We start from the raw sequence: 14,055 nt of genomic DNA, 5'->3' as shown, positions 1-14,055 counted from the left end.
TTAGTCAGCAGAGCTCTGGGTTTACCCTGCCGGGTAATTAGTAATTACAATTCTGCCCATGACGCAAATGGCGACTTGGTAATTGAAAAATACTTTGATGTATCAGGAGAACCAGTAACGTTAAGTGATGACAGTATTTGGTAAGTATTAGACTACTGTGTAATGATCCATCTGATTGCAACTTGCAATTTTCAAGAAACAGTCACACCTCTGCTAAGCATTTTGATAAAAGTATTGCATCATTTACTCTTATTCACCCTGTGGATCCTGTAGAACGGGATTGTACACTTTCTACAGAATGGCGTATAGGGACATCTAGTGTTTAAATATGATGTTGGCAATTTTTTTTCCCTTTAAATGAGCAGCTGATTTTATAGCACAGGTAATAAAAAAGGATTGCCATATAAAAAGTTAGGACCTTGATTCATTACGATTTTGATCCAGCACCTACAACCTGCCATTTTTAAGTGACATTTAATTCTGGTTAAAAAAATATATATATATATATATATATATATATATATATATATATATATATATATATATATATATATATGAAAATAAAATGGAAAGAAATGGCAAAGGGGTCCGTGTTCAGATATGGCACCTCATCCCAAGGTTAAATTGGTAAACATGTAGAACATTTTGAGATAGAAGGGATTATTACGGTGCCTGTCATTCAAACCAATAAACAAATGTTTGATAACAGGGAAATATATTGAAATTTTTTATTACAACATGAGAACAATATAATACATTCAAAATACACGCTTACTGTATTTTGAATGTATTATATTGTTCTCATTTTGTAATAAAATTTTTTTTTTTTAAAGTGACATTTAATTCTGGTTTATAAAAATAAATATATATATATATATATACATACATATATACATACACACACACACACACACACACACTATTGCTAAAAGCATTGGGACGCCTGCCTTTACACGCCCATGAACTTTAACCACTTTCAGACCGGACCATTTTGCTGGTAAATGACCAGAGGTCTTTTTACACTTTGGCACTGCGCTGCTTTAACTGGTAATTGCGCGGTCATGCAATGTTGTACCCAAACAAAATTTGCGTCCTTTTCTTCCCACAAATAGAGCTTTCTTTTGATGGTATTTGATTGCCTCTGCGATTTTTATTTTTTGCGATATAAACGTAAAAAGACCGCAAATTTTGAAAAAAAATGATATTTTCTACTTTTTGTTATTAGAAAAATCCAATAAACTCAATTTTAGTCATACATTTAGGCCAAAATGTATTCAGCCACATGTCTTTGGTAAAAAAAAAGTCAATAATTGTATATTTATTGGTTTGCGCAAAAGTTGTCACATCTACAAACTAAGGTACGTTTTCTGGAATTTACGCAGCTTTTAGTTTACGACTGCCTATCTCATTTCTTGAGGTGCTAAATTGGCAGGGCAGTACAAAACCCCCCCAAATGACCCCATTTTGGAAAGTAGACCCCCTAAGGAAATTGATAAGAGGCATGTTGAGCCCATTGAATATTTTATTTTTTTGCCTCAAGCGATTGAATAATGACAAAAAAATATATATATATTTTTTTTTTTTACACAAAGTTGTCACTAAATGATATATTGCTCACACATGCTATGGGCATATGTGAAATGACACCCCAAAATAAATTCTGCTGCTTCTCCTGAGTACGGGGATACCACATATGTGGGACTTTTTGGGAGCCTAGCCGCGTACGGGGCCCCGAAATCCAAGCACCGCCTTCAGGCTTTCTAAGGGCGTAAATTTTTGAGTTCACTTCTCACTACCTATTACAGTTTTGAAGGCCATAAAATGCCAAGATGGCACAAAACCCCCACAAATGTGGTAGTAAACTCTCCTTTTTTATTTTTACCTATAGGTAAGCTTATAATAAAGCTTGCCTGTAGGTAAAATTAATATCTCCTAAACATGCATCCTTTAGGAGATATTCTAGAGAGCAGCAGCCACTCATGTCACCATCACATGTGCTCTGAAGAAACGGCATAACCCTGTTTTTCCTTCAGAGCTGTGTGCTATTACAGTTTTGAAGGCCATAAAATGCCAAGATGGCACAAAACCCCCACAAATGACCCCATTTTAGAAAGTAGACACCCCAAGCTATTTGCTGAGAGGCATGTTGAGTCCATGGAATATTTTATATTTTGCCACAAGTTGCGGGAAAATTACAAACTTTTTTTTTTTTTTTTTTTTTTTCACAAAGTTGTCACTAAATGATATATTGCTCACACATGCTATGGGCATATGTGAAATGACACCCCAAAATAAATTCTGCTGCTTCTCCTGAGTACGGGGATACCACATATGTGGGACTTTTTGGGAGCCTAGCCGCGTACGGGGCCCCGAAAACCAAGCACCGCCTTCAGGCTTTCTAAGGGCGTTACAGTTTTGAAGGCCATAAAATGCCAAGATGGCACAAACCCCCCCCAAATTACCCCATTTTGGAAAGTAGACACCCCTAAATTTAGGGGTACACTAGTGAGACTAGGTAATAAATGGCGGGTGCCCTGAAACTATAAAAAAATAACTAACCAACCAGCGTCACCTGTAACAGTTATATGGTGATCACTGGTGAAAGGGTTAACTAGGGGGCAATCAGGGGGCTTTATGCGGTAGTATATGGGGGTCCCTGGCGCTATAAAAAGCTGCGGCGAACCTAAATACCTACCTTCCTAACTAGCATCACCTGTGACACTAATACAGCGATCAGAAAAACGATCGCTTATTAGGCTGGGTTCACACTGGAGCGATGCGGGAACGCCACGAATGCGCGGCGGGTTCCCGCATCGCATGCCTCCCGGCGGCAGTTCACACTGCCCTATGCGAACTGCTGGGAGTGTCAGTGAAATGTTAATGACACCCCCAGATCAGTTCGCATATCGCAGTGCGATCTGCAAACTTGGATCGCATGGTGTGAACACCCATGCGATCCAATTCTGCTGCGGACCAAAAAAAGGGTCCCGTGCGAGTTTGCGGCGGGTGCAACGCGAATTCAGCCATACTATCTGTATAGCTGCACTCGAATCGCACAGAGATCGGATGTGATTTGCACTGCAGTGCGGTGCGAATCACATTCGTTCTCATAAACCGCTGCAATGTGAACCCAGCCTTAGTGACACTGGCGACGGGGGGTGATCACGGGGTTAAACCTTTATTGGGGGGGTTAGGGGGTACCTTAGAACTAAAGGGGGCTAACCCTAACTGCCCTAACCGTTATTACAGTCACAAATGACACCAATGCAAAAAAAAAAAATGACATTGGTGTCACTGTGACTGGGGGGCAGGGGTAATTGGGGGGGTGATCGGGGGGGTGTGAGTGTGCCTGGCATGTTCTACTGTGTGTGTATAGTGTTGGTGCAACTCACCGATCCGCTCTCCTCCGTGTCGGAACGAAAAATACCGACACGGAGGAGAGAATACATCACTTCCTCTCCTGTGTTTACATTACAGGAGAGGAAGTGATGTCACGGGGGATTTCTATTCGTCGGGAGCGATCGCGAGGGGGTGGCCATGAATGAATGGCCGCCCCCTCGTCCCGGATCGCTCCCGGACGAAAACCGACCGCCGCAGGCACCGGGCGGGGGCCCGATCGGGCCCCCGACCCGCGGGAAGGCAGGGACGTACATGTACGCCCATATGCCTGCCCGTGCCATGCTGTCGACGTACATCGTCGTGCGGCGGTCGGCAACTGGTTAATATCATCCCAGTCTTAGTCCGTAGGGTTTCAATATTGAGTTGGCCCACCCTTTGCAGCTATAAAAGCTTCAACTCTTCTGGAAAGTCTGTCGACAAGGTTCAGAAATGTGTCTATGGGAATTTTTATGTTTGACCATTCTTCGAGAAGTGCATTTGTGAGGTCAGGCACTGATATTGAAGAAGAAGACCTGGCTCGCACTCTCCGGTCTAATTAATCACAAAGGTGTTGGAGATCAGGACTGTGCAGACCACTCAAGTTCCTCTACCCCAAATTCCCTCATCCATGTCTTTAGGGACTTTGCTTTGTGCACTGGTTCAAATCATTTGGTGGAGGGGGGATTATCATGTGGAGTTGTTTTTCAGGGGTTGGACCTGGTCCCTTAGTTCCAGTGAAGGGAAAACTTAAGGCATCAGCATACCAAGACATTTTGAACAATTTCATGCTCCAACTTTGTGGGAACAGTTTGGGAATTGGCCCTTCCTGTTCCAACATGACTGCGTACCAGTGCACAAAGCAAGGTCCATAAAGACATGGAGGAGTGAGTTTAGGGTGTAGAAACTTGACTGGCCTGCACAGAGTCCTGACCTCAACCTGATAGAACACCCTTGGGATGAATTAGAGCGGAGACTGCGAGCCAGGCCTTCTTCTCCACAACAGTGCCTGACCTTACAAATGCACTTCTGTAAGAATGGTCAAACATTCCCATAGACATATATAATAGACTCATCCTCCTCCTCCTCCTATTCAGTAATATGTTGCCCCCTCCTATTCAGTAATATTCAGTAATATGTTGCCTCATACCATAGGTGTGTGCACCGGGTGTGCCAGCTATGCATGGGCACACCCCAATCACCCTGTGTGGCACAGATTCCCCCTGTTTAGACCCCTGATATTTCACCAAAGCGCCCTAATGGGGGGTTATAAAAAATTGTAAAAAATAAAATAATGTAAAAAATAAAATAATAAAAATAAAAACGATTGACACCGTCCACTGCCCTACTGACACCAATCCCTGCCTTAATGTCACTGTCTACTGCTGTACTGATACCGTCAGTATATATACACATGCACACACACATATGTGTTTGACCTTTGGGGTGCACACCTATGCCTCATACCCTCCCCTTCTGTCAGAGAGGGGGGCTTTTGCACTACTTATACAGTCTCTACTCTTTGTACACCAGGGAGGGTGCTCACGCACAACCTGCAGAGGGATAGCTTAGCTCACGTATGCCTTTTTCCAATGTCCACCTACCAGACATTAGATGCACCCCCATCACTCACCCAATCCTCACAGGGTGAATGCTATTTAACTTGATAGCCAAGAACCCAAGATTGTCTGGGACATAACACTTTGACTGTTTATTTCCAAGTGTGATATCCTCTTCCACATGAAGCTAACACTCCCAATACACAACTGGCCAGTGTTACTTCCAGACATTTACCACTAGCTCAGCTTGTTCTGTGGCTGGGCTCCAACTCATGGGCCAGTTGTTAACCATAACAAAATATCATGCAACAAAAAAAACATTCTAAAAACCTGCTTGACTCATAAAATTAGAAATGGGACCAGTCATTCCTCTACAAAACCAGCACAGTAAAGTCAGATGTATTAAAAAGTCAGCATTAGTGTGTATGAACCTCAAAGCTTTATCTGACACAATTAAAGTGCATGTGAAGCCCCAATTTTTTATTTTAGTTTTGAATAGAATAGGAATTTGCCATTTTGTTTCACTTCCCGCATTGTGTATGCAACAGGAAATTACTGAAGAGTGAAAGGAATTCCCTTCTTTGACTGCTGTTGCCAAAACAGGTGTCTACATTGGAAAAACTACCGTCACCCTTGTTCTGGTGACAACTGTTAAATTTTTGGATTTTTCATCTTTTTTTGTTTCAGGGACAATGGCCACTATGAAAAAAATATAGGGTGAATCTACCCAGCTAATACATGGACAGCAATAAAAACTGTCTGCCAAACAAGCTGCTGATTGGGCCTGTGCTTTCAATTTACACTGGAATAAATACCATTGTAGGTCCAGTTCACTACTGGTTTGTTTACTTGGTTGCCAGTCAAGCCCGATAAAGGTGGCACTTAGACACCTTGCCCATCGAGCCGCCTAGGGCGTCAGCGGTACAGCGGCGCTATTTTTAGCGGCACTATTCGGCCGTTAGCGAGGCAGTTTTAACTCCCAGATAGTGGCCGAAAAGGGGTTAAATCCGCCCGAAAAACGCCACCGGAGCAGCGTTTTGCCAGTGGTATTGCAGCACTGCCCCATTGATTTCAATGGGGAGCAGCGGTGGAGGAGCGGTGAATTCAACGCTCCTTCACTGCGCCAAAGAAGCTGCTGGCAAGACTTTTTGTGACGCCCTGCCAGCGCACAGCTCCAGTGTGAAAGCCCTCAGGCTTTCACACTGGAGTGAATGGATCCACTTTTTTCAGGCGCTATGCAGGCGCTATTTTTAGCACTGTAATAACACCCGCAGTGTGAAAGGGGTCATAGACACATGAAACACGTTGGCTATTTGTTGAATTGAACCCCCAAATTTGAATGGTATAAAGTTGTATCTGGACCTCTTAGTGATGGTGTGGCACTTAAATTTCAACTCTTCTTACATTACACTACAAGCCAAGGAGACTAGAGATCCTCTGGGGTGTAGAAGCTGCCTGCACAGGAACCAACATTGTTACCTTAAGATAACAATACCAGTAAAATAAACCTACAGGTCCAGTGCTATCTTTCCACTTTCCTCAACAGCAATAAAAACCTGACAGAGCTTTTTATTTTTTCCTTGACTCTTAAAAAATATAAAAACATGTCTATAGAGTGCATACACTATTAGTTCTACAGTTATATTGTCTTTTTATCCATTTACTGATAATGTTATTATTTCAGAAATCTTTCCGTTTGCACCAGGTCTTATCAGATTTATATTATCTGACTTAAGTTATATTTTGCTTTTTGTTTGTTTTTCTGAATATAGGAATTTTCACTGCTGGAATGAATTTTGGTCCATTCGACCTGATCTTGGTAGCTTCTATAATGGATGGCAGATTTTTGACTCAACTCCTCAAGAAACAAGTGATGGTAACAATAAAAAAAAGTTTTTATATTTTATTAAAAGTAAAGTTTAAAATATAAATTTTTTTATACTTATAGAACTTTGATCAAAAATAAAATTTTCATGTCATGATGCTATTGGGGATTTTTTCTGCAAATTAAGATGTCACTTGGCATGATGTAACGAAGGAGGTGGGCATAGAGAGGAAGGAAAAATGTTACATTTAGTATTTTATCCTGATTCTTGCAGGCTGCAAACAGTACTAGAATTTTTTTTTTTAAACTTGCACCTAGCAGATAGGTATTTCTCTAGAGAAATACATTTCCTATCAGAGATAAAGTTATTGTTTTTACCAAAATATACAAAAATATAATACATTTAATTTATTGCTATGACATGTACAGTGCAGAGTTTTCCTTTATTTATACAAAATTATAAGCCAGCTAGTACTACCAAGAATGTAGAATATTTTGTGTGGATGTTTCCCTTATTGATATTGATTCTTAACCACTTCAGCCCCCGGAAGATATGGCTGCTGAATGACCAGGCCATTCTTTGTGATTCGTCACTGCGTCGATTAAACTGACAATTGTGCGGTCGTGCGGCGCTGCACCAAAACAAAATTGACATCCTTTTTTTCCCACAAATAGAGCTTTCTTTTGGTGGTATTTGATCATCTCTACGGTTTTATTTTTTAAGCTATAAACAAAAAAAGAGCGGAAAAAAAAAAAAAAAAAAAAAATGTTTGCTAAAAAAAAGCATTTTTTTTCTTAGTTTAGGCCAATGTGTATTCTTCTACATATTTTTGGTAATAAAAATTGCAATAAGTGTATATTGATTGGTTTGTGCAAAAGTTATAGCATCTACAAAATAAGGGATAGTTTTACCAGTAATGGCGGCGATCTGCGATTTTTTTCGGGACTGCAACATTATGGCGGACACATCGGACGCTTTTCACACATTTTTGGGACCATTGGCATTTATACAGCTATCAGTGCTATAGAAATACACTGATTACTGTAAAAATTTCATGGGCAGGGAAGGGGTTAACACTAGGGGGCGATCAAGGGGTTAATTGTGTTCCCTGTGTTTGTTTCTAACTGTGGGGGGAGGGGACTGAACTAGAGGAAATGACAGATTGTGATTCTTAGCTATTAGGAACTTGCGATCTGTCTCTTCTCACAGAACAGGGAATTGTGCACATACACACGTCCCTGTTCTGCCTCTCGTGCCGCGACCGCCGGTCACGAGCATCGGCACCCCCGCAATACAGCGAGCATGCGCGCACCCCTGCTATCCCACTTAAAGGGACCGACGTATAGCTACGACGGTTCACGGGATCGAGCTGACCTCCCGCAGTATAATGATGGCGGCAGGTCGTCAAGCGGATAAAGATGTTAGTAGTATGGTCTGAATTTTAGCAGTGGTGCAGTAAAAACATGTCTTCCTGGTGTGTAAGTAGTAGGTACTACCTTTTTTCTTTTATTGCTTATCTGGACAATAGATGGATTTCAGATTAAAACTCTCCACAAGCTATGGTTGAATTAGTTCCAATTTTTTGGACAAATCTGGAGTAATCTGGAGGTACTTGGGAATAAGTGAGACAATAATTGGTGAAGATTTCTAACACTGAAAACTACTAAATAGTAAATTTATTGTGCTATTATACCCTATTATTATTTACATATTTTTTTTTTTTTTTATATAACAACATATACACAAACATAACATTAAAATCAGAACACAAAAAACATACACACAGAAAAAAAAGGGGGGGGGGGCAATTTTAGCCCACTTCTTTTCCCACTCCTTTTCCCACTCCTTCCATTATCAAGTCAATATACAATCCTTTTAACCTATAAATAAAAAACTGTTTTTCTTTTTCCATACGTCTGTATTCTGGCAAAGGTACCTCCTAACTCAGTCCCGCATCCATATGGTCAAGCAACAGCTTCCAAATAGTATCAAACCTCTTAGATAAATGTCTCATAAAGAAAACATGCCTCTCATTGTAAATAGATCTATTCAGATCAAATATACAATCAGATATAGTCAAAGGGTGAGGGGAGGTCCACCTAATAGCAATTTTTACTCGTGCAACAGTAAACCACCTTGGTGATTTAAGCACTGAGCTATCAAGATAGCCCAGTAGACATATTAAAGGATCCACTGAAAGATTCAAATCTAAGAGCCCATTAAGTGTACCCAGCAACCTCTGCCCAATACCTCTGAAGTTTCGGGCATCGCCATATTAACTGCATCAATGACCCCAGATTGCCACATCTGGAGCAAGCCGAGTCAGTTGTTAAGCCAATATTAAACAAAAGTTCTGAGGTCCTATATGCCCTGTGCAATATATAAAATTGTATTAATCTAAATGAGGGTGAAAGAGATACAAAAGGAAGAGCCCGAAGGGTCCTATCCCAGACACATTTAGAGATAGGACCAATATTGCGCTCCCATTTCTCTCTAGATGGACAATGAAACTTATTAGAAGTACACTGTAATAGAAACTTATAGGTAGTGGATATTAGGCCTTTGGTAGCGGATGCCTGAACCACTCTTTCCAAGACAGGGATCGGGGGAAACAAAACAAGAGAAGAAGATTTGGCATATAAGCCATGTCGTAGCTGCAAAAATTGATAGAACCATCTAGGGTTCAAAGAAAATTCCACCATTACCAACTGATCAGACATCATATATATATATATATATATATATATACACACACACACACACACACACACACACACACACATACACGTGATTCTGCACAGCGTGGCCGCCCTGCAGCAGTATATCTGCTACGGGGCGGTCGGCAAGTAGTTAAAGTCTTCCTGACCAGAGGTGGGTATAAGTAGGGCTCCCAGAGTCCACGACACTAACTCCTGAGCAGAAAGGCAACTGAGTAAAGTGTCTTCAGAGTTCTATTTAAAAACAGAGCGTGGAACCTCAACCAAAACCATGTAAAGGGTGGGAAGAGTTAGAAATTCTGTCAGGGTTTCATTGCTGCCTCTCCTTGTCAAGCACATTTCTCCTCATATCCTGCCCTAAGGACCATATTTCAAGGAAGATAAATCTTCAATGGGGACACAAACAACAATCCAAACAGTGTTTTTATAGTTTTATCCTCTTTAAAAAAATATATTGCTGTTTGCGTCTCCATTGCAGAGATTTTGCTCCACTTCCTATAACTACAAAATAAATGGTGGACAAAAAAACTCAGTGGCAACACACACAGCACCATAAAAACTCTAACCAAAACAAAAAAACAAAAAAAAAAAACATTAAATGGACTTCATCTTTATATTTACAGGCATTTTCCAACTAGGTCCAACATCTCAAGTTGCGATAAGAGAAGGAGATGTGAATAAGCCTTATGACACTGTTTTTGCATTTTCGGAGGTAAATGCAGATGTCAACTACTATACTGTACAGATTAATGGATCAAAGTCAAAATACAAGACAGATACAACAGAGGTTGGCTTATTAATCTGCACAAAAGCTGTGGGTACATCCGATTATGAGGATATCACTCATTTGTACAAGTACCAAGAAGGTAAGATTACTACCATATAAACAGTGGCTGATATTAGCAACATCACATACTGAAAATATTTTAGGAATTTTTTTAATTTACTATGGAGATCAGCAGTTTTATAAATGTATAGGGCTGCATAAATCCAATATATAAATGTTAATTATTCCTAAAGAGGCCCTCTCAGCAGACCATTCATTTCAATAACAATCTTCCCATATTTATTAGGCCTGTTATTTAGCTGTACAATATTTTCTTGTCGGCATCCAAAAGCCCTGAGACTATTGATGGCAACATCTTGGATGCAATGTCAGCAGCCTACTGCAGCTACATTAAAGAATAGTTGGGTGAAGGGAGGGGTAGAGAAGTTGGGCTAGCAAAGGCAGTAATTAAACATTGCTGAGTTTATATCATTCCATACAATTGACTGGACAACACATACATTAATCAAGTTTGATGCTGAAGTTTAAAGCTGATTACAGGCCCTTTAACTAGTTTGTTTGGGCCATGGTGGGCCAAATTATACGATTTATATAGCGTCAACGGTTTACGAAGCACATTACAATGTAGAGGGGGGGGACAGCACAATTACATTACAGTTCAATACAGAAGGGGCAGGAGGGCCCGGCTCGTAGAGCTTACATTCTAAAGGGAGGGGGTGGTGGTACAAAAGGTATTAGATGCTGGAAATGATTTGATGGGGAATGGCTCAGGGACAGTTGTTAGGTGGGTGTGGGATAGGCTTCCCTGAATAAGTGAGTTTTCAGGGATCTCCTAAAGGTGGACAGGTTAGAGGCTGAGTGGATATACCAGGGCAGGGAATTCCAGAGGATGGGAGAGGCTCTGGAGAAGTCCTGAAGACAAGCATAAGAGGAGGTAACAAGGGAGCTAGAGAGCAGGAGGTCCTTGACGGAGCGGAGAGGATGATTTGGGCAATATCTGCAGATGAGGGTGGTGATGTAGCTGGGGGCGATGTTGTGGATGGCCTTGTATGTTGTGGTTAGCATTTAGAATTTTAACCAGTGGGGTAGGGGGAGCCAGTGAAGGGATTGGCAGAGAGGGGCAGCAGTCACGGATCGGTTATTGAGGTGTATTAGTCTAGCAGCAGCATTCATAATAGACTGAAGGGGGGATAGCCTGCCTAAGGGTAGGCCATTAAGAAGAGAGTTGCAGTAGTCAAGGTGGGAAATAATCAAGGAGTGAATAAGTTGCTTGCTGGTGTCATTAGTCAGGAAGGGTCAAATTCTGGAGATGTTGCAGAGTTTAAGGCAACAGGATTTAGCCAGTGATTGGATATGGGGGCTGAAGGAGAGGTCAGAGTCAAGGATTACACCCAGCACCCTGGCATGTGTGGAGGGACCAATGGCTGTGCTTTTGATCTTAATGGTTAAGTCATGGGGGGGACTGAGAAGGAGGAAATATAACAAGGTCAGTTTTAGAAAGATTGAGTTTTAGAAAGTAGTGTGACATCCATACCGATATGTCATTCAGTTTGAGATCCGTGAGGAGATTGAGGGGGTGATTTGAGGAGCGGAGAGATAGATCTGGGTGTCATTGGCGTAAAGGTGGTATTGGAAGCCATGGGAGGTTATCAACTGGCCCAGGGAAGAGGTATAGAGCAAGAATAGGAGTGACCCATGGACGGAGGCTTGGGGTACCCCAACAGAGAGAGGAAGAGGAGCGGAGGAGATGGAGTTGTAAGTGACACTGAAAGTGCGCTGAGGTAGGTAGGAGGAGAATCAGGATAAAGCAGAATCACAGAGGCCAAGGGAGTGTAGTTTGCCAAGGAGGAGCAGTTGGTCAACTGTGTTGAAGGCAGCAGAGAGGTCTAAGAGTATGAGTATGGAGTAATGGCCATTGGTTTTAGCAGTTAATAGGTCAATGGTGAGTTTTAGTAGGGCAGTTTCGGTGGAATGTTGTGGACAGAAGCCCGACTCTAGGGGGTTGAGAAGGTTGTTGTCCGTTAGGTAGCGACTTATTCGGTCATGGACAAGGCGTTCGATGAGCTTGGAGGCAAATGGGAGCAGGGAGATGGGTCTTAAGTTATTCAAACAAGTGGGGTCTAGTGAGGGTTTTTTCAGTATGGGAGTAACCAGTGCATGTTTGAGCGGGGAAGGAAAGGTGCCGGAGGAGAGAGAGAGGGGCCAAATGAACTATTCCCTACACTAATAGGTGTACAAACTGTATGTAGCTCCTGCTACAGCACTGTGCTCTGGCTATGGGACGTGAAATTCCCATCCCACAACTGGAACAAAATAGAGTTGGCATGGATGTTTGCAGAACTTTTTTCGGGGGGGGGGGGGGGATGGGGGGCATCATTTTAAGGTCACCCATGCTCCAGCACTTTTCCACAATGTCATGAAGGGGAGGGGCTCAGTCATCATATAAAGCACAGGCATGCAAGGGTTTGAGAAACATGAAAAAACCTGATGCTAAATCTTAATAGAAGGATCAAGCTGCCATTGTCTGATTAGCTATTTCTAATCTATTTTTAACCCCTACCCTGCCCCTAAGTCCACCCCTAAACACTCCCTAGTAAATTAGCTCATGAAATTACACTGTTAAATGTTTTATGCAGAATTAAGTTCCAAAAAATAAATATTAACAACAACTTAACAATATTAACATAAAGCATATCAGTGCAGCCAATTAGTGCCCATCAGTGCAGCCTCATCAGTGCCCATAAGTACAGTCCCATCAGTGCCCATCAGTGCAGCCTGATCAGTGCACCCTCATCAGCGCCCATCAGTGCAGCCCCATCAGTGGAGCTTATCAGTGTCCATCAGTGCCGCATATCATTTCCCATCAGTACAGCCTACCATTGCCCATCAGTGCAGCCTACTATTGCCCCTTAGTGCAGCTTACCATTGCTCATTAGTGCTGCCTACCATTGCCCATCAGTGCATCGTATCAGTGCCCATCAGTACAGCGTATTATTGCCCATCAGTGCAGCGTATAACGGCCCATCAGTACAGCATATAATTGCCCACCAGTGCAGCATATCATTGCCCATCATTGCAGCGTATATCATTGCCCATGAGTGAAGCATATCATTGCCCATCAGTGTAGTATATCAGTGCAGCCTCATCAGCGCCCATCAGTGCAGACTCATCAGTGCCCATCAGTGCAGCCCCATCAGTGGAGCTTATAATTGCCCATCAGTGCAGCATATCATTGCCCATCAGTGAAGCCTATCATTGCCCATCAGTGCAGCCTACCATTGTCCATCAGTGCAGCCTACCATTGCCCATTAGTTCAGAGTATCAGTGCCCATCAGTACAGCGTATTATTGCCCATCAATGTAGCGTATCATGGCCCATCAGTGCAGCTTATAATTGCCCACCAGTGCAGCCGAGCAGTGCCCACCAGTGCAGCCTAGCAGTGCCTACAAGTGCAGCGTATCATTGCCCATCAGTGCAGCGTATCATTGCCCATCAGTGCAGCGTATCATTGCTCATCAGTGCAGTGTATCATTGCTCATCAGTGCAGCATATCACTGGCTATCAGTGCAGCATATCATTGGCCATCAGTGCAGCCTGTCATTGCCCATAAGTTCAGCATATCATTGCCCATCATATCAGTGTGCATCAGTGCAGCATATAATTGCCCATCAGTACAGCGTACCATTGCCCATCAGTCCAGCGTATCATTGCCCATCAGTCCAATGTATCATTGCCCACCAGTGCAGCGTATCATTGCCCATCAGTGCAGCATATTCTTGCCCACCAGTGCA

The 14,055-nt window shown here is 42.3% G+C and overlaps 1 protein-coding gene across 2 annotated transcripts in view; it reads left to right on the top strand.

Moving 5' to 3' along the window:
• Positions 1 to 14,055, top strand: part of LOC143935278 (protein-glutamine gamma-glutamyltransferase E-like) — a 71,066-nt gene that overhangs the window by 33,071 nt on the left and 23,940 nt on the right. For both annotated transcript variants that reach the window (XM_077459025.1, XM_077459026.1), the window contains exons 7-9: positions 5 to 140; positions 6,707 to 6,810; positions 10,101 to 10,343. In XM_077459025.1, the coding sequence (XP_077315151.1) occupies positions 5 to 140; positions 6,707 to 6,810; positions 10,101 to 10,343 (483 nt within the window). The remainder of the gene's footprint in view (positions 1 to 4; positions 141 to 6,706; positions 6,811 to 10,100; positions 10,344 to 14,055) is intronic.

This window comes from Lithobates pipiens, unplaced genomic scaffold (genome assembly GCF_037356315.1).
Source record: "Lithobates pipiens isolate NorthernLeopardFrog02 unplaced genomic scaffold, aLitPip1_a1.2 Scaffold_28, whole genome shotgun sequence".
NCBI classification, from domain to species: Eukaryota; Metazoa; Chordata; class Amphibia; order Anura; family Ranidae; genus Lithobates; species Lithobates pipiens.
This window is presented reverse-complemented; position numbering and strand designations above follow the sequence as displayed.